The sequence below is a fragment of the Megalops cyprinoides genome, chromosome 16, assembly GCF_013368585.1.
Source record: "Megalops cyprinoides isolate fMegCyp1 chromosome 16, fMegCyp1.pri, whole genome shotgun sequence".
NCBI lineage: Eukaryota > Metazoa > Chordata > Actinopteri > Elopiformes > Megalopidae > Megalops > Megalops cyprinoides.
Window position 1 is genome coordinate 980442 of NC_050598.1, and position 20243 is coordinate 1000684.

Sequence of the window (20243 nt, forward strand, 5' to 3'; positions counted from 1 at the left end):
TGTCATGGCGTGGGATTAGCAGTACAGAAAGTGCAGTAAAATGGAAACACTGACAGATACATTTTATTCTGTGAAAAACTAAATTTGAAAAATATTCAATAACATTCACAAATAAAGGAACATTATCATCAGTGACACTACTGGTTTTGGTAAATGAGTTGACATTACATATATATTAATGTCAACTCATTTACAATTAAACAACTCATTTATAATTAAAAATAACTGCAACCAGAGCAGAGCTCAGAAACATGTATATATAATGAGTTTAACTAGCATCAGTGCAATGAAATAGTTACTGTGAACAGAGCGCTTCTGGCTGTCTTGGGAACAAAAACCAGGCACTTAAAACGGTTTGATGATAATTATCTACAGTATAATTTCCTTGTTTCTCTGTGTTTTAAAAGTTAGGTAATCCCAAACTGTCCAAAACAAAGTTGTCCTTTGACACTGTGGGACATGGGAACAGGGGAATGCCAAAGAGGACAGATCCCTCTATTTCTTCCAACTTCCGAGGAAAAACAAGAGTGCAAACACCTTCCTGAGGAGAGACAGACATGGGGAGGGAAGCCACAGACAAATCCTGACTCCACTGTGATACTATCTGTTGAGCCATGTTTTGGCCTAAGACAATCAATTGAAAGTTTAATCTTTAAAGTAAGACAAAACTTTGTAAGAAAAGTTCAAGAATATAACTAAGGGATCTGCATATGTGAAACATAATGCAATAATGCTTTTTTTAAAAACTGTGTTACGCTTTGTCAAACCTATCATGCCCATATCATGGCACACCATCTTTATGTCAAATGTGTGCTTGTGTACGCTTGAGCTGGAAGAACAGATTAAGAACAGATTTCATACCATATTGCCATTTAAAATCACACTAATATATATATATATATATATATATATATATATATATATATATATATATATATATATATATATATATATAGTGTTGCAGTGAATTTCTTCTCTTGGATGTTCCACAGAGAAATTCAGGGGGTGTAATTCAGCAATTAAAGCAACATCACTTCTGTTTTAAAAACACATTTCACATGATGTAATGCCCTAAAAGACTGCCACAGATCACTTCAGAGACTGCATTCTATCCCCACTCAATTGCCTCACATTTAACAAGATGAACAAGATATTACATTCATTACACTGGATTAATGACTGGCTCTTAAAAAGACACTTTGTGTACAGGTTACGTGTACCAAAGTATTATTTAACCTAGATAAATAATATAAATGATTTGGTCTTGAAATAATCCTGTTGTTCATTTAAAGCTTGCATGCCGTAATGTTAGATTAAAGATAGAGAGTAAAGGATCATGTGTTTTATGTAATCTGTAGTATAGGACACCACTGCTCTCTCGAGTGAGATGACCTGTGACTGGTCTTTTGTCCCCAGCCCCCATCGTGCTTCCCATGACCAATGCAGGACACACTGCCCTGCACTCCTGTGGTGTCTCACCTGGCCATGTAGGACAGCACACCTGGACTGCCTGTCTCCCCAGTACAGGGGGTGGGTTCTTCGGGGTCACCATGTTTGGCTTGGCAATGATGACCCCCTGGCTCGCCCGACCCCCCTGTGGCCCCTGGCCCCTCCTGCTGGGTCACGCTGCTGTTGGCTAATAGGGAGGAAGAGGATGACATCCACATACATTCATATAATCTAACGATCCATTCCATTTCTCACATAGAAATTTTTTATTTAAAACAATTATCAGTACAGAACAGGGCTTGTGTTATCAGAATGGACATTGGTGGTTTACTACAGAACCTTCTACTCTGTAACATTGTCAACTGTTCTCTCACCTGGGCTGTGTGTGTGTGTGTTACCTGGGCTGGAGTGAGACGGCTCTGAATGTGCTTGCAACTGTACAGAAAGAGAGCAAGAGGGAGAGGGAGAGGGGGAAAGACAGATGGGGAGAAGGCAAGAGAGAAGGAGAGAGAGAGGGAGAGAGGGGGAAAGAGATGGGGAGAGAGAGAGGGAGAGAGAGAAGGAAAAAGGGGGAAGAGAGAGGGGAAGACAGGGGTGAGGGAGGGAAATGGAGACGGGGATAGGGGGAGAGGGAGAGAGGGGGAGGGGGGAGAAGGGGAGAGAAGGAGAGGGAGAGAGAGGGAAAAAGAGAAAGGAGGAGAGAGAGAGAGAAACACCTGAATCTCCTGCATAGTGGCAGTGCAGTGCTTTGCTGTGGTTCTCCCACCTGAGTGGAGGTGAGGACGTGCAGCACTAACTCAGGGTGACGTTCCTTCGGCTGGCGCTTTGTGTGGCAGGGAGGGGGACCTACCCTCCTGTCTCCCTCCATCACTTCTGCTTGGCTGGCACTGTGTGGCAGCTCCAGACCGGTGGTGCTGGGAAGCAGAGAAGACAGTGCTGTTATTGTAGCACTGAGGCCGCCGTGAGGGCCCCCGCTGATGCTCCTAACTGCCGCGTTTCTGTTCTCCTTCCATTGCATTAAACACCAAAATAAGAGACGTGTCAGGCACAGGTTCAGAGGCTCAACAGCCCGGGGACGGTGCTGTACAGATACACTGACAAACAGCAACGCGCGCACACGCGCACACACACACAAACATATGTATACACTCACAGTCACACACAGTACCATACACACAGTAACATGGAGACACACTTATACACAGTAACACAGTAACACATAGTAACACTGACAGTCACACAGTAACACACAGACATTCACACACACATAGTAACACACAGACACACACACAGTAATATGGAAACACACACTCTCTCACACACAGTAACACACAGACACACACAGTAATACACGGACAGTAACACAGTAACACACAGGCACAATCCCTCAGTAACACATGGATTCAGCTTGCCCCTCATAGCATATCCCAAAGGCCCTCCCCACAAATCCTTTAGCCAGAATTCACTTGCAATTTCCTCTTTCAATTTAACATCTCATTGCAATGACTTCTTAGCTTGCAATAACAGTTCACATGAACCGTAAGCTTACGCCTCTCTGCAGTGCTATTTTGGTTTTCACCTTGCTGTCACTCTGTCTGACTTGTGTAAACTCCTTGGATGAGCCTGTGTATTGCCAAAACAGCCATGTCTTGAGGGCACAATCAGAAAAGTGTGTATGAAGGTTTTAAAATTAGCCCTGCTGTTCTGTTCTCTGCGTTATTTTTTCATATGCCCATTTTCTGCATGAGTGGAGGGTTTTTTAGCTAAATTATCATGGCTGGCCCGCTGTTTGACAGACAGCTTGATTAAAGCGGCGCCCGGCTCATGGCACAGAGGACAAAGGCAGATCAGTCTGCCAACTTCATAACTGCAGATAAAGACTTAATTACTACCAAGCAGCAGCGGCCGCTTGTCTCTTCAGTGGCTGTAAATCTGGGGTAAGAGCAGGAGCATGAGGAGGAGGAAAAGGAGCCCTGGATGACAGGAAGGAGAGTTTTAATTAAAAAGCTGTAAATAAAGAGCGAAATAGGGGATAGAATGAAAAGGTATTTGGTGCAGAGCAAGTAAAAAATGCAATAAAACCCCCCTCCGAACAAATATGCGTGCAGCCGTGCACTGGCAGTCTACTGGCATGGACAGATTCAGGTTTGGCCCAGGCAGGGACGCAATACCCACCACCTGTGCTGAGTTGGAGAGCTCCCTGGTGGCTGCTCTGTGCTACTGCTCTTGGGCAGACAGGCCAGGCTGTGAGACAGAAGGGGCTGATCTTGTTCCACTGTACTCACCTGTACGATACAAATAGAGGTCACCTCTATATCCATCTATATATATCTATCTACCTGCCCATCCATCTATTCATCTACCTATCTATCTGTTTATCTATCTATCTGCCCATCCATCTTTTTATCTGTCTATCCATCTACCCATCTATCTGTTTATCTATTAATCTATTCATCCATCTATTTATTTATTCTGTCCATATATCCATTTGTTTATCCATCCATCAACAAATCCATCTGTCTATGTATCTATCTATCCATCTACCCATCCATCTATTTATCTGTCATGAATCCTATTTACCTATCTGTCTATCTCTCTCTTTTTCATTTATACACAACATTGTCAGTGCTTTACTGACTAATGACAGTGAGCTAAATGATGAATACATCAATCAGCCAGCGAGCTGCCAGCCCAGTCCCCTGGATGTAGTGATCGGTATTGTCTGGCCTCATACAGAGACAGCAGAGAGCCACCACTGTGCACGGCAGGCTTTTTCTGCCTCAGTTCCTGCCTGTTTGGTTTCACTAATGTACTGTGCAAACACAGTCTGAGAAACCTGTGGAGGGAAGGGGGGGGGGGGGGGGGGTGTTCAAGGGGCACCCACTCACCACTGCCCGGCGCAGAGGCCGTTCCTCTGGGGTAGAGGAAAAGCAAAGGGTATTCTGCTTGGGACAAGAGAGCGAGGGCAAGGGCAAGGGCGAGCATACATCCGGGAGCATGTGGGGGGTGTCGCGGGTCTCTAGGTAGAGCATCAGCAGGAAGGGGTACGCTGCCAGCATCCGCTTGCCCTGCTGGAAGTGCAGCTCTGACACCTTCTCCCACCTGCTCTTATCTGTCATCGCAGCATGTCAGGATAACACCGCTTCCCTGGGAGGCCTGGGGAACCTATAAACTACAGGCAATCTTACAAATGCTAATATTGCTGATAAGGTGGCCATTACATTTTAGCTCCAGGTCAGGTGTGCTAAAGAATACACTAGCTGTGCATTCAACCACTCTTCAGAGGTGTTTGGGCACAAAAATGTTCACAAACAGCAGAAAGGTGGGCCTCTATACAATACAATCTTTCTGGTAATAACTACCCTGCTGTTTTAAAACTTGGTGACAGCTGGTGATAAGACACAGAAATATAACTGAAAACCTTTTTTAAAAAAAGGTCTAACAGCATAACAACAGCCCACCCATTTCCCCATCTCCATGTTAATGTCTGGGCAGGCCTCTACGACACTGGGTTTTGTGTGCATTGCCCTTTTAAGGACAGTGGAAAAAGGCAGGGGGCTCCCCTCTGCATGACTAGCAGGACCCAACAGCTGTTTACAATTCACTCTAATTGGGATAAAACTGACTTTGCATCTGAAAGCATACAGGGGAAGATGTTGAAGTGCTTGGTGGCAAAGGGCTGGAGGGAGTCCAGATTTGCCAACACGACCCGAATGGCAACCTGAAAGAGATGAACCTGAATGAATACTGCCGTTTGAGCTTCATGCCTGCTTCCCTGGGGAGGGACACCAATAAGTAGGAATTCTGGCAACTCTGTGATTAAGCCAACTCTGGAAATGTGGCTTCATGTTCTACAAGCACTGAGACGTGTGAGGCCTCTAATGTAGTTTTGCCCAGTCCTGGTCCTGCGGAGCCCCCCTGTATGCTGGTTTTCATTCCAACTAAACCCTCAGTTTAGTACGTTTGATGAAGCTGTTAAATGAATATATATCTGCTGTCCATTCTATTACAGATATGGGTTGTTGGAAATACGTTGGCTGTGACAGAAATATTCAGTTAGGTCCATAAGTATTTGGACAGTGACAATTTTCATGATTTTTTGTCTGTACGCCACCACAATGGATTTGAAATGAAGCAATCAAGATGTGATCTACGTGCAGCCTTTCAGCTTTAATTCAAGGGGTTTAACAAAAAAAAAATCATATAAACCAATAAGAATTACAGCAATTTTTATACATAGTAGGAAGTAGGAAAGCCAGATTTTGCCAGAAAACATAAAAAGCCTGTCCAGTGCTTGAACAATATTCTTTGGACAGATGAAACTAAGATCAATCTGTACTAGAATGATGGGTGGAGAAGATTATGGAGAAGGGAAGTAACGGCTCATGGTCCAAAGCATACCACATCATCTGTGAAACATGTGGAGGCAGTGTTATGGCATGGGCATGTATGGCTGCCAATGAAACTGGGTCACTAGTGTTTATTGATATGGCTACTGGCAGAAGCGGCAGGATGAATTCTGAAGTGTATAGGGATATACTATCTGCTCAGATTCAGCCAAATGCTGCAGAACTGATAGGACGGTGCTTCACAGTACAGAGGGACAGACCAAAAACATACTGCGAGAGCGACCAAAGAGCTTTTCAAGGCAAAGAAGTGGAATATTCTTCAATGGCCGAGTCAGTCACCTGACCTCAACCCAATTGAACATGCATTTCACTTGCTGAAGACAAAACTGAAGGCAGAAAGACCCATGCACAAGCAGCAAGTTAAGACAGCTGCTGTAAAGGCCTGGCAAAGCATCACTAGTGGGGAAACTCAGAATTTGGTGATGTCCATGGGTTCCAGACTTCAGGCAGTCATTCAGTGCAAAGGATTTTCAACCAAGTATTAAGAATGATCATTAGGGGCCAAGCACCCAAGGTTCTGATTAGTTGTCTACCTGGTGGCCCTGTGGTGCTTGGCCCATTCATTGCTGCTTGCAGCTATATTTTTATTTATGATTGTTAGTTTGTCCAATTACTTTTGGGCCCCTGAAAATGGGGTTACTATGTATAAAAATTGCTGAAATTCTTAATGGTTTATATGATGTTTTGTTAAACCCCTTGAATTAAAGTCTGCACTTTAATCACATCTTGATTGCTTTATTTCAATTCCATTGTGGTGGGGTGCAGAGCCAAAATCATGAAAATTGTGTCACTGTCCAAATACTTATGGACACTATGGACATATGTGACACTTCTATAAATTTCTGAGTCACTTAAACAAATTATTAATAAAAACAAGTATTAATCTTAACTGATTAAGAGTAGTCAGCTGTTCAGTCCTAAAACGAGACCAATTATAGTCTCTTGTTAGAGAGAAACCTAATTATACCTACTTGGTGCAGCTTTACCAAATTTGTTCAAGGGCCAGTTGTCAAAAAGAAGTTTCCATTTTCATACTAGTACAAGTATATCTGTAACAGAATAACTTGCTCACAAAGAATTCATATGACTAATCACAGAGATATAAATAAACATTTTTTCAATTTTTTTATAAATTCAGTTGGAATGAAAACCAGCATACACAGGGGACTCCCAGCACCAGGATTGGGAAGCACTGTGCTTGCATGGAGAGTCTCACTCATCTTTACCTCCAGCTCCTGGGAGATGCATTCATTGTCAACCCTCTCATCAGTCCTGCAGAGATACAACACAATGCACCAGAAATGGTGGTTAACGGGAAGAGACATTCAGCACACTGCTTTTAACACCCAGCTCCAGCCCCTACCCCCACTCTCCACCAGTGGCAGTGGGTGAGCTGGAAACAGGGGAAGCGGAAACACCACCTTTAAATCTATCATTACTTTCAACCTGTTCCCCTTTATCCTCCTTAATTAACAATAAAACAAATAATTCACAGAATAACCGACACCAATGGCGTAATTAGAATAAATGATTATGCTCGCGAAACAGCGCAGATTGTCTGTAGTTTGTGTGCTTGCGAAAGCTACGAGATTGTTTAATTAACAAGGATGGCATTTATCGATTTAAATTATGACACACCACAAGTTTTGTGAGGTCTGTGTTCTAAACGTTATTGTTCATTGCACTCAACCTAACCTAAAAGTTTATCCTCAGTAATTTAAATCGATTTAACTAAATTTAGCTCCGTTTTGTAATTTGAATTTTGTAACATAAGAAAGCTATAATGTGAAACATTTAAGAGACAGCTTTGGGATTACTTGCCACTTAATTATTCAAATTGCCATCCTTGTTAATTAAACAATATCATGCTGTAGCTTTTGCAATAGCACCCCAATTTCAGACAATCTGCGCTGTTTCGCGAGCATAATCATTTATTCTAATTACGCCATTGGTGTCGATTATTCTGTGAATTATTTGTTGTATTGTTAATCAAGGAGGATAAAGGGGAACAGGTTGAAAGTAATGATAGATTTAAAGGTAGTGTTCGGCCTTCCCCTGTTTCCAGCTCACCAGATGCCACTGCTCTCCACCTAAATGGTCAAATCTCGCAGGTGTCGCAGTGCGACTGCCAGAATCTCCATATCATTACAGGCTAAGCACCATCTTGCGCTCTGATACTGTAGTGCTGTAATGTTTCTTGCCTGCACTTGCTGCCGCTCCTGATCTTAAACTTGTAGACATGATGCCCGGCTTGGAAGAAGCGAGTCTCAGGAAGGGGAAAGGAAAAAGGCTGGATGGACATGGCCAGTAGATGGCGCTGTTGGGCGGACCATTCGATAGTTAGCCTAGCTGGCTAACTACCTAACGGTAATGTTAGCCAGTCAAAGAAGTCATTTCAATACGTTCATATCAGGCGAACGATTAGAATTTAAGTAATATTAAACTTTACATACCATACAATAGCTTGATACGTATGATTCTGTATACATTTCTCAAAATACCTAACTCATCGCTAACGTTTTGCAGCTTAAAGTTAAAGTTATGAAAGCAAACCAAGAGAGCGCGGACGCAGGCTAGCTGGATATGGAGTAACTCGCCGGTTGCTTCTGAGGAACAGGCACGGGCACTGCACACATCAGTCACACATCTGCTGTCGAATAAAATATAAGTTAATTTCTGTGCAGTGGGTGGAAATGAAAAACACCGCATGGTTTTGTAATAATACTTAAGCCAGTTGCTGTCATTTTTCCTATACAACAGCCGTTGGTTTGCCCACTAAGTGACTATTTCCCACGGCAATAAATTGAATCTGGAGCACGCCCACAATATAAAACATACCAAATAGCTCACACCGAAGGCATAAGTAGTTATACATATACTGCAATTTAATCTGTCATCACGCAATCCCGTCCCGTGCCGTGCCACGCCACATGGCTCTCGTTTCTTCGTTTCTCTCTTCGACATGATTGGTGGATGTTTCAACCATTCCGGCGATCCCTCACCGGTGTCTCTATGGTGACGGAAACCAGGAAGTTCCACCAGCGGGATCACATGATCGAGGTCAAGCGACTCACATGGTCTCAAGACTACGCATGTTCCTTGTCTGTTGTAAAGAGCACTTCCTGACAAAGTCGCTGTATTAGTAATGTAAGTAGCGAACAGACTTAAGTTTTTAAAATCAAGATTTTCTTTGCTGATGCATTGCTTCATTTTTATTCTTCCATGTAAAGCGTGTAGGTGTATATCGTAAGCACGCGTCAGCTAATTGGAAGTACAATGAGCCTGTCTAAAGACCATTTACCGGATGAACTCCAGAAGTTATCAAATCTAACAGACTATGTATGTGTAATAATTAACGAAAGCATTTTCCTTTGGGCACAACCCATCTGTTTATTTTACGTTTTGTTCTAATCCAGGTCTGCCTTATGGTTTGAAACCCTTCCGTGCTGATACATAAAGACTGGTTTCTCACGTAATGATGGGCTCTTGTGTAGTATTTCTGAGCAAACACCACTCTTGACTTCAACAGATTATAATGAATACTAGATACTTTATTTAAACATGTATCTTTATGCTTTCTGGGATAATGGAGCATTCCACATATTGTATTCTGGTGAGATTTGCTTGCTACCAGCTGTAATTTTGTTCTGTTTTCCCATGACGCAGAGCCTTTTGGTACTACATTTCTCAGAGTCCTCCTGTTCCCCAATGGCAGAGCCACAGCCCTCAGTCCTGCTGAACACGGGGGCACAGATGCCCCTCCTTGGCCTGGGCACCTTCCGGCTGCGTGGTCCAGATGAAATGCACCAGGTCATAGATGCAGCGCTGACAGCTGGGTACCGTGCTTTTGACACTGCGGCTGTGTACCGGAACGAGGCAGACCTGGGCTGTGCCCTCAGGAACCTGCTGCCCAAGCACGGCCTCACTCGTGCCGACATCTTCATCACCAGCAAACTTGGTCCACGAGACCAGGGCAGCAGGGCCCAGGAGGGGTGCATTCGAAGCCTGGAGCAGCTGGGGCTGGACTACATCGATCTTTACCTGGTGCACTGGCCTGGAACTCAGGGCCTAAAGATGGGAGATGAGAGGAATCCAGGGAACCGTGCTGAGAGCTGGGCGGCGATGGAGGATTTCCACACCAGCGGAAAGTTCCGGGCCATTGGGGTCTCCAACTACACCCTGGGCCACCTGAGGGAGCTGCTGAAGGGGTGCCGGATGCCCCCAGCCGTGCTCCAGGTGGAGTTCCATCCCAAGCTGGCCCAGGTGGAGCTGAGGGCCCTGTGCAGGGAATTGGGTGTGTGCTTCCAGGCCTATTCCTCCCTGGGGGTGGGGTGCCTGTTGTCGGACCCTGTGGTGCTGGGCGTGGCCAAGAGGTGTGGTCGGAGCCCCGCCCAGGTGCTACTGAGGTGGGCGGTACAGCAGGAAGTGCCCGTGCTGCCAAAATCCTCACAGCCCGAGAGGGTGGCAGAAAACGGGCAGATCTTTGACTTCCACCTGAGTGAGGAGGAGATGGGGAGGCTGTCTGCCCTGGACTGTGGAAAGAAATACTGCTGGGACCCTTCAGCTGTTGTCTAGGAACCAGTGTGGGCCTGGTGAGCCACGACTCTGTCAGCTCAGATATGGGTATCATTGTGGATTGAACCAGAGCTAGTCAGCCAGCAGAATTCTAGAACCAGGACTTGGGCCTATGGTGTCCTGTTTGCCTTCAGAATGAACCACGTGACACCAGTCCAAGCTGTGACTCCAGGCTCAATGTTATTAATCCTCTTCCTTTTGGTGATGTCTGCAAGTTAAGCTAAACCCAGACACAAATGGGGCAGATTCACCAGTCTGGGGATATGTCAGTTTCTCTGCCTTTAAACTGCAAGCCATGTTGGGTTGTCTCATATTTGTGCCCTTCAGGGGTGGTGGCTATGAAGACTGGAAACCAGAAACCCTTTCTGAATGGCAGGGCTAGAGTCCATGCCCTCTCAATACTCTTTAGAGTCATGCGAGCCAAACTCTCCAACTTCTTATTGCTTCCTCATTACCTGTGAAAGTTTCACTTGTTAAAAGATTACTTAATTGTTGAATTAGCTTCATGTAGGTTGCATAAGCAACCTTTTCAGTTCAACAATGATGACTTATAAAGCCTAGAGGAATTAAAGTAGGGTTTTAGTTGTTTTTTGTCTAGATTTAAATTAAGAATGCCATTGCTGTAATACTGTGTATGGACTCACATTAAAAATGCAAAGGTGGTATTCCACAGCAGTGTGCAGCAGTATAGTACTTTTCTGCATCAGTTCTGGAAGGGATATTGTCATTTGACCATGATCAAGTAAGTATATCAAAATTCATCCATACCACACCAAATCTATCCATACCATATTGCATTCAAAAATTACTTTAATTATAGCAGATTGATAACACAATAAAGAAAATACATTAACAAAAGCTGTTTTAAAAAGGATGTTTTCAAGATATTAGCCCATACACCCCAGTTTCAAGTGATATCAGCAATGATACTGAGACTCTGGTCACAGGGCATGCCGTGTGCCTCTTGCTGGTCCTGGCTGTACTGCTTTTCAGTGGGAAAAGTCACAACCCACAGCCCACAGCCCTGATCCAGGACAGCTATCGGAGTTTGCACTCCATCTGCGGCACAAGATTGGCCTTAACTCCACATGGCAAACTTAAGGACGTGTACACAGCCTTTCCTGTTTATTTGTATCCAATCAAACAGAACTGAAATGAACTATTAGTAAAACTGTGGTGTTAACTGGACCAAAGGCCACACTGGGTGGGAAAATCAAGCCGTGGTCTCAGCTGCACACAAGGAGCTGATTAAAGGTCCAGATGCACTGGTCTGTGAGTGTGGCGCTTGTAACGGAATGTGGTCTGTTCTATGCAGTTTTTCCCCCATTGGCGCAGGTGTACGTGGCAGCGCATGTGTGATGCAGGGACCTATCCAATCTGCCCATGAGTGGAGTCTGGTGCACATCTTATTTTAATAACAACAGTAATAAAAACACAGATGTCCACAACATTAACAATCACATTTTCCTTTCATTCACATCAGTAAAACTATCAACAGTCTATTTACACTTTGGGGTGTAAACCCTTGATCCTCAGTAAATTCATCTTCAGTAACTCAATTAATTAGGCACATTCCCCAAACAATATTTTGTTCTATGCATTACTAAGTAAATATTTTTATATAGAAGTAGGGATTTTCAGGGGAAAACTCCCATTACCATTAAGATTGTCAAAAGGTTGTATTTTTGTTTTAAAGCTTGCAATTTTGAGAAAATGGTTAAGTGCCACCATAAAAAGTGATGGAAAAAAGTCCACAAAGTAACCTTTTTCTGCACCTCCATTTCATCTGAAGTTGTGCATAGTGTTTGTTCAGTGCAGAACAGAGGAAGTAGTTGCTTGTCAGTGTAGTTCATTCCCCTTCCTCTTTTTTGCTGTCTTTTTTGGGCTCACTGGATTAGTCTGTTACTTGTTACTTGTGGTTGTCCTTGTTACATTACTGGCAACCTTTGTTTTAGGAACCCTGCATACTGCCCTTATGCCGCTCTGTCCCTCTGTGTCTCTTCTTCTGTCACTTGGCAGCCCTGCTATCTGTTCCGGTGAAGCTGCTGCTGATCTCTGCCTCAGACTCACGGTGGCTAAAGAGCTGGGCCAGCTGACCCAACCAGCTGGGGGACAGGCGCATTTGCCGGGCCACCCCGGCGCTCTGGACCCTCTTCATCTTCTGCAGGTGGAGAGCAGAGGGAGGGGCATATGAAATGGAGTACTACACTGGGATGTTTTGGGGGGTTACCCACCATCTACCTTCTGCAGACAAATGGCTGTAGTTGATCAGCTAAAAAACCCACTGCGGTTGGCAATTTATGTTTTGGTATGGCCTTTCTTGTGTCTTTACTAGGGTTGGGTATCGTTTGGGTTTTTTTCCGATACCGGTGCTAAAGTGATACTTTTAAAATGGTACCAGTGCCTGAATGGTGCCTGAACCGATAGTAAAAAAAAAAAAAAAGCAAAACGACAATGGACAACATTAAAGAGCAGCTTTTTTTATTGCTAATGCAAATTTGAACTTGAAATTGAACAGTATATTAACTGTTAACAGTTTAAAGTATACTTAAATATATAAATATAAATAAATACAAAACACTTAACAAATTTACATAACAAATTCACATAATAAATAAAACCTAACCCAACTAAAATGGTACCAGTAATTGTTTCCCCATTGCCGGGACCAGGGACGCCCACACTGCCGGCTGATGTGCGCAAGCAGTCGAACATGGTGCATCCCCCTGCTTTCAAGTGTATCCCGTGCGTGTCAGATGCTTCATTAAATTTGACGTGTTCCCGCCTTTACACACAATTGTTTTTAAACATTTGTAGCGTCCTGGTGTTGGAATCCTTTCGAGAGAAATACAGCCACACTTTAGGCCATATAGCTTTAGGCATTTTAACCGTGTTTAAGGTAGCTACTAGCTAACAGTAGGCTACCTGCTGCCATCAGAGCAAGTGTAATGTTAACTAGCGATCACGTGCGGTGATGCTTTTGTTGCATGTAACGTCCGTTTCAGAGCACCAGAGGGCAAATATTTCAATCGACAGTTCAGCCGCTCAGGCATTTAAGTGGCACCAAAATGAGGGACCAAAATCTGTGTTGGGATTCAGTCCAGTAGATACTGGTCATATATGGCACTGGGTTTTGGTACCCAACCCTAGTGTTTACACACTGAAAGTTTACAGGAAATGTCAAAATGAAACCAGATCAGCTAGTACTGTCCGGATTTACCACTGAGCTAGAACAGTCAGTACTGCCAGGTTAGCACCGTCAGTGTTTAGTATTGAGTTTTCACCACCCCAGTGCCCTGCCGCAGCACTGTGCCTCACCCCTTTGTCCAGCCAGGAGTCGAATTCATCACTCATGCGCCTCAGCTGTCGCCCATACCGCTTGGCCGCCCACAGCTCAGGGGGCGCCGACCGTGAACGCCCACGGAACGGGGCTCCTTCACCTCCCTCCTCGGACACCATCCCATCATGGGGCTCACCCTCGTCCCCCTGGCTCACCAAGGAAGCCTGGGAGTCAGAGAGCAGCCGTTGGCGCCCTGGCGGCTCACCTGGTCGGAACACATCAGCCTATAGTGACTGCATTACGCTGCCCTTTAACCATATTTAATCAATGAGGAGTTACTAATGTGGTGAGCCAGTCAGTAATTACACATCACTCTGTAGTGATTGCACTGCACTGCCCTTTAACCACATTTAACCTGTGAGGAGTTACTACCGAGGTGAGTCAGTCAGTTTTTACAGCCTATTCAGCCCATTCACTAACCAGGTATATTCTCATTTCTGATTATTACCTGGGCAGGAGGCTGACGTCACAGCAAAGAGACATACATCATACAACAACATACAGGTATGCGGTACAGACAAACGAGTACTAATATCATTCAGACAATTACTATGAGCTTTGCCTGTAGGCGTGTCTAACCTGGCAGGATGAGGTCTGGTACATTGAGTGTGTAGGCTGGACCTGCACCCCGTTTGCCACCAGATTGGCCAGATTCTGCTATATCATCTGAGGTTTCTGACTCATTGTCTGAAATGTACATGTCAGCCATGGTGACACCTGCAGAGAAGGACAGAGAGGGTCTGGTCAGGGAGTGAGAGAGAAGTGGAGAGACAGCAAGAGGAAGGCTCAGTGAATTCTTTGTGCCAATAAACATACGCAAGTAGTTGAAGACCAAACTCCTCTATTAAACTCAAGTTACTTTCACAAATCTGCCATTTAATGTACCAGACATATCTGATACGCAAGACTGGTAACAAATTGAATGGACACCAAACAAGCATGCTGTAATGAGAAGCAAACAGGAGAGTGGCTCCTTTTTAACTGAGGGCGCACTCATACTAGGCACGTACCCAAAGGCGCAAGCACGATTGTCCCCCCTTCCCACTCCCCCACTTGCCTGCGCTCACATTAACGTTCCGGGCCCGAGCACACTTACGTCATCACAATGCAACTTTTTAAGTTGAAGAAAAGCGCTCTCGCACAGCACAATAGAGTTCATGATTGTACTTACTTTGTGGCTTATTTGGAGTGACACACAGCCCTCTCATATGCCTTATAGATTTATCGATTATGCAACGCAACGATTTTCATTTAATCGTGCTGCACGTATAAGATTTTTACGGAGGCATTATGCTAAGGGACAGACCAATATTTTGTGTCAGATTACAGTAGCCTAATCACAATAATGTTAGCTAATGTTAACCAGTTAGGGCTATAACTTGTGTGTGCGCTACTGTCATCATTACAATAACAAGCATCTTCTATTACTGCTTGGATAGTACACTTTTCAATTCATTCGAGAATATTTGGGTTAATAACGGGCCTTATTGATGAATGTGAATTGTAGTCTGCGAGTAAAGCAGCTCCAAATTCCTCCCTCAACGTCAGCTGCCTCCATAAAAATCTTCTTATACGTGCAGCACGATTAACTGAAAATCGCTGGGTTGCATAATTGATGCTAACTGGCTGGGGAGCTAACGTTAGCTATCTAGCGATAGATTTGACAAGCATAGCTCGTTAGCTAACAGGCTACCTATCTGAACGATTGTTAAAGACTAGCTACCTAAACAACTTTGCTGCTTCCTTTGTGATACTGTGACTAAGCCCCTGACAACAGCAATGCTTACATCGCCACGTATGGTTAGTTTTATTTTGCTTGCTAGTAATCAAGCCAATGTGGGGATCCACAGTTATTTTTAGGTATAAATCTACAGAACTAAACAATCAAATTTTGCAGGTAGCCAGCTTGTTATATTTAAGTAAGTCAGCTAGCTAATCAAATGATGGTTTAAAGGAATTATTATGACTGGGCGTCAGATAACGTCCAGCTAACTGTTGCTATAACGGAACAGTCGCATCATTGACGTCTTGTTCGAGTTCTGTGCTCAGGCACGGTTAGCGATCACATTAGATGCGTCAGTTTCTCTATTAGTCATCCCCCAGCTGAAGGTTTAACAGGAGGCATTTCCTAGCTCTGTGCTCAATGGAATCCCACAATTTGCCACTGCAGTGAATTCCATATAGCTGATGGATGAAACGATTGTTTTATCAGGGAGAATCCACTACATTCCATCCTCATTCAGCAGAGCAGTATTAATCACTACAGATAAGATTTGAATTGAAAAATCACATTTATCTTCAGGTAAGATTAACCAAATGGAACAGGACAGATTTCAGCAAAAAATGTTGTATTCCACACAGGCTGTGACCTTAACCATGCTAATGCCCCAGAAGGTAATGACAGCTACCTTATGTTTAGCCATGAACATTAAAATACAACATTGCAAGCACAGTAGGGCTGGGCGATATGAACCAAAAATCATATCTCAGTATTTTTAGGCTGAACGGCGATACACAATATATATCTCTGTATTTTCTACAAAGTGGGCTAAATGTTCAGTTGTAAGTCAAAGCCACATGTGAGATGTCACAAACACTTTTATTAAAACAGACTGTGATCAAAACGAAATGCAAAGACAGGGTTTCCTTCCCTGTTTGAAAATATACAGCCAGAGCCAGGCGGCCCTATACACTCACTACACAAGTTGCGTAGGGCCCTGAAAATTACACAAGGGCCCTGCCTCCCCCTCGTGTCAAAGCGGGTGTCAATATTTACAACTTCGGTTAGAGGATGAGGTGGAACTATCCTTTTGGTCACGAAAAGAGAAAAAAAACACCATGAGAGTGAATTGCGGGAACAGCAATCAGGTAAACTTGTGTTCTCTCGTCTCCAAGTTTGATGTCAGCAAATTACAGTAACATTAAGTTGATGTGCTAGCTTGCAGTGCATCTCTCTAGCCTGGATGTCTTGCTTGCCAGCCACTTCCAAGGATCTGTTCTGTGACTTTGTGTCTGACAAAAGTGAGAGTGAAATACAACTATTTATTATGTTTGATAAACACCAACGGGCAACAGTGTTTATAAACTGCGAGACATAAAGCTCCAGCCATAGCCTAAAGGCTTATATTTACATTGTGTAGCCAAAGCTAATTGTATAATACTGTGAGGACTGGACTAATCTAGGGCTGGGTGCTAAAATTATAACAATAATTACAGAAAGTAAGAAATTACAGTGCCAAACAAGTGTTGTTAGTGGACCCTCGACAAGCACCAGGCCAGTACAGTGCAACTACCCAGCAGCAAACGATCGTATCAGAATTTTCCAGCACCGTGCCTTACGACAAAAAAATGAAAAGACACAAAGACACCACAAATGCAATTGCATATTGCATTTTACATGTGTGCTGTATCACACTTCAGCATTTAACTTTTCTATTAAGATATTTATTTTGTTGAGGAAAAAGGAGTGAAAACGGATTTTAATTAATTTTACTCATGCATATTTTGATGTTGAAAATTTTTTTTATCATTATAATTGTTTTGAATGTTCTACCTCAGATGTGTGAAATGTTCCGCTGTTTGGCAAGTGTTTGTCATGTTCTGACCATACAGAGTAGTTTAAAAACACAATTAACCATCTGCTTAATAAATAAATGTAAATGTAAATACCCATTCTGATCTGTATAGGTCTACTTATTCTTAGACCGGCAGATGGAGCAAACTGTTTTAAAGGAGGGAGGATTGTAGCGGGAGCACTAGGGTGTCAAGTGTAACTGTGTAGCAGTGGCAAATGGTTTACACGGCTTATGGGTCAGGTAGGAGGGCCCCTTAGCAGAATTTTGCTTAGGGCCCCAGGGAGGTAAGGACCGGCTCTGGTGTATGTACACGTATTGTATCGAGTCTGACTGCATTGTATTGAAGTGAATTCCTAGATATATTGAGATGTATCGTATTGTTGCTTGCTAGGTATCAATATTGTATCATTTTGTTGTTATGCCGGGTTTACACCCCAACTAGAAAATAAAAAAAACTTTTAAAATACATTTTATTATTCTACAAGAAAAGCGCTAAAATAAGGAAATACAGGGACGCTGCCAATGGAGCATGTTGAAAAGACTTAAAAATGGATGCTGGCAGGTCAGACACACCCCCGGGGTGCAACACTCACCAGGGCAAACCAGCCAACCGAAGTGCCGTGGGGGTCATCACACTCGTCATAAATCAAGCCAAGTCCTTTAGTGACCAATCAGGGTTTTGTGGAGGACTTTGGCTGTTTCTCAAAGTCAAGGATGCTTCCTTGGTAGGACGGGTCCTTCCAAGTGAGGTCCTTCAGAGGCTAGGCAAGACTCCTTCCTAGCATTCGGAGAACAGATAATGGAACAGTCTAGCTAGTGTGCAGGTGTGCGTAATTGAAAAGGTCCCGCCTTCAATTCCGCGCCACAGACTCTTGTACGTGCACACAGGGTTGTGGGTGCGTTAAGAATGCTGAGGAAACAGGCTGTGCGTCGTTGAAAAATGTCTGAACAAAGGACTAAGTCCTTGGTAGAATTCAAAGGATCCTTGACATCGGAACAGTCCTTCGGCGGGATACGATGACATAGCATCCTTGAAATGCAGCCGTTAAGGATCCTTCCTTGACTTTGAGAAACACCCTTTGTGTGCACCCTGCTGACTAACAAAAAGAGTAACCCAGACGCGCTGAATCGCAGAACTAGGGAGATCTGGATGAGTGTGATGGTTCGAGGGCGCGTCCTGTCACTACAGAGCTGCACTCCTTTTCGATGAACGTGGTCCTGTGGATGTGCATAGGCCTACCGCAGCGAGACGTTTCTGATGGAGTGAAACTGGCAGTGTAAAAACAGTGCTGTGGATGGAGCGTGACACCACTTCAGTCCCGACAAGGTGTTATCATGGTGGAGATCTCAAAGTTTGCATTTTAAGCGGATACACTGCATTGGTACCACTGCTGGGTTGGTATTACATAAATTGTACATTGGCAAAGCGATAGAGAAACTAGAGGTACATTCCAGCCTCTCTGATATGCGTTTAGTTCCTAGCACTGGAAAAAAAGTCTTCATCTCAAAAACCCACCATATCAATGGGGCAAAGACTTTATTCTCTTCATAAATGTCAAATTTTATGCCCTTTCCTTAATTTTCCAAGCTTTAAATTTTACGTTTTAAATCGTTTATGCGCAACCACCTCTCTAATTAATGGGGTAATGTATTGCAGCCGTCTCAATTACTTCAGCATCTGTTTCTTGAAATGTTAATGCATCCTACCGATACTTTACTTTCCGACAAACAGGCATGCTTGTATATAATGACACATTCTTTATGTTGTTCATTTCGTTTAATTATGACTTCTTTCAAAGCATGCGGATATTGTTTCATAACTAGAACTGACCACTGGTACTATCACAGTGGTAGATATTTCACACTGTAGCTTGTTAGATGAACTGGTAACTAGAAATGTAGCAATTTTCTTCTGTAGGTGTCTACCTATTTGTTGTACTTCATTCAACAATTTAAGTTCTTAAAAGTTGCTCCTCAGACGGCTGCATGCACTTCAAACGCACAGTGATTGTTTAGCTAAATACATTAAAACAGATGCCAGTTTTATGAATTTACTTTAGATGAGTAATCATCTTCGACTTTCTCGCACGGTAACTTGAAACTGAGTGGCACACACCCTAGCAAGCTAGCGAACGAATAAGGGGCATTATCGTGCATTCAGCTAAAGAAACAAGAACCGCTCCGTGTCGAACAATAGTGCGGGCTGGGGACTAAAATTATTCCTGAACGATTGACGTTGCTTTATATAATAACAGCTAATTTTATTACCCGAATTAAGGTGATTGACTCCGCCGTCCGAACATAAATGTCTTCTCCTTCGGTGTTGTCGTCCTCTTGGGTCGTTTGCAGTACAGTAGTTTCACTTCTTGCAACCAATCGAATCGCGACATTCGACCAGATCGCTTTACAACAGAGCTTAGCCAATCATCACAGGCTGCCTGGGCTTTCTGGCTCCCCCCTCCTATCACGTCACTGCTGCGAGCAAATATTTGATTCATGCTTTGTTTACATACACTGTACCTCAAAAAGTGGCAAATTGTTGCATCGTGTCGCTTCAAAGGTAGAGTCTGTGATTCTGGCAAAAGGTTGTGGATATTTGAGCTCAACAGCCAATCAAATTGCACCCCTCCCTTCAGTGCTCCTAAAGCAATGTGTTGATTGGCTGTAATTGTTTATGGCTCAGACTGATCCACCATGTTTGTTTCCCATTTACAGCTCCAGGACTGTGTATGTTTTTTTTTGAGTGCACACACTGAACGGACAGCTAGAGGACCATGAGGAGCAATTTGCTGAATTTGACAATAAGTGTATTGAATTAGAATCGCGGACTCTACCTTTAACAGATTCAATACAAAAGCACAATGTAACAGTCAATTGTCATTGTCAGGTGTGGAG

General features: G+C 43.6%; 3 protein-coding genes across 3 annotated transcripts; 1 reads left to right on the plus strand and 2 right to left on the minus strand.

Moving 5' to 3' along the window:
* Window positions 1-495: 495 nt before the first annotated feature.
* On the minus strand, window positions 496-8391 carry LOC118791114. Its single transcript, XM_036548375.1, has 10 exons — window positions 8312-8391; window positions 8060-8175; window positions 7085-7130; window positions 5095-5170; window positions 4338-4561; window positions 3625-3734; window positions 2216-2363; window positions 1848-1884; window positions 1480-1636; window positions 496-541 (listed from the first exon to the last, which is right to left on the minus strand). The coding sequence occupies exons 1-10, from the start codon at window positions 8345-8347 to the stop codon at window positions 496-498; spliced, it is 996 nt and encodes a 331-aa protein (XP_036404268.1). The 5' UTR covers window positions 8348-8391.
* A 561-nt stretch (window positions 8392-8952) lies between these two features.
* On the plus strand, window positions 8953-10891 carry zgc:101765 (uncharacterized protein LOC450036 homolog). The gene is made up of 2 exons (XM_036549029.1): window positions 8953-9005; window positions 9525-10891. The coding sequence occupies exon 2, from the start codon at window positions 9567-9569 to the stop codon at window positions 10431-10433; it is 867 nt and encodes a 288-aa protein (XP_036404922.1). The 5' UTR covers window positions 8953-9005; window positions 9525-9566; the 3' UTR covers window positions 10434-10891.
* A 1129-nt stretch (window positions 10892-12020) lies between these two features.
* On the minus strand, window positions 12021-19691 carry LOC118791402 (bcl2-associated agonist of cell death-like). The gene is made up of 4 exons (XM_036548750.1): window positions 19617-19691; window positions 14353-14490; window positions 13752-13978; window positions 12021-12594 (listed from the first exon to the last, which is right to left on the minus strand). The coding sequence occupies exons 2-4, from the start codon at window positions 14480-14482 to the stop codon at window positions 12442-12444; spliced, it is 510 nt and encodes a 169-aa protein (XP_036404643.1). The 5' UTR covers window positions 14483-14490; window positions 19617-19691; the 3' UTR covers window positions 12021-12441.
* Between the last annotated feature and the right edge of the window lie 552 nt (window positions 19692-20243).

Coding starts and splice junctions, on each gene's coding strand:
- LOC118791114 (XM_036548375.1), bottom strand. CDS start 8,347: ATGTATACAGAATCATACGTATCAAGCTATTGTATG. Junction 2,364..3,624: donor TCTCCAACTCAGCACAGGTG/GTGGGTATTGCG, acceptor TCTGCTTCCCAG/CACCACCGGTCTGGAGCTGC. Junction 542..1,479: donor GTGCTGTCCTACATGGCCAG/GTGAGACACCAC, acceptor GTCTCTCCTCAG/GAAGGTGTTTGCACTCTTGT.
- zgc:101765 (XM_036549029.1), top strand. CDS start 9,567: ATGGCAGAGCCACAGCCCTCAGTCCTGCTGAACACGGGGGCACAGATG.
- LOC118791402 (XM_036548750.1), bottom strand. CDS start 14,482: ATGGCTGACATGTACATTTCAGACAATGAGTCAGAAACCTCAGATGAT. Junction 13,979..14,352: donor ACCAGACCTCATCCTGCCAG/GTTAGACACGCC, acceptor TGTTCCGACCAG/GTGAGCCGCCAGGGCGCCAA. Junction 12,595..13,751: donor ACTCCTGGCTGGACAAAGGG/GTGAGGCACAGT, acceptor CTCCACCTGCAG/AAGATGAAGAGGGTCCAGAG.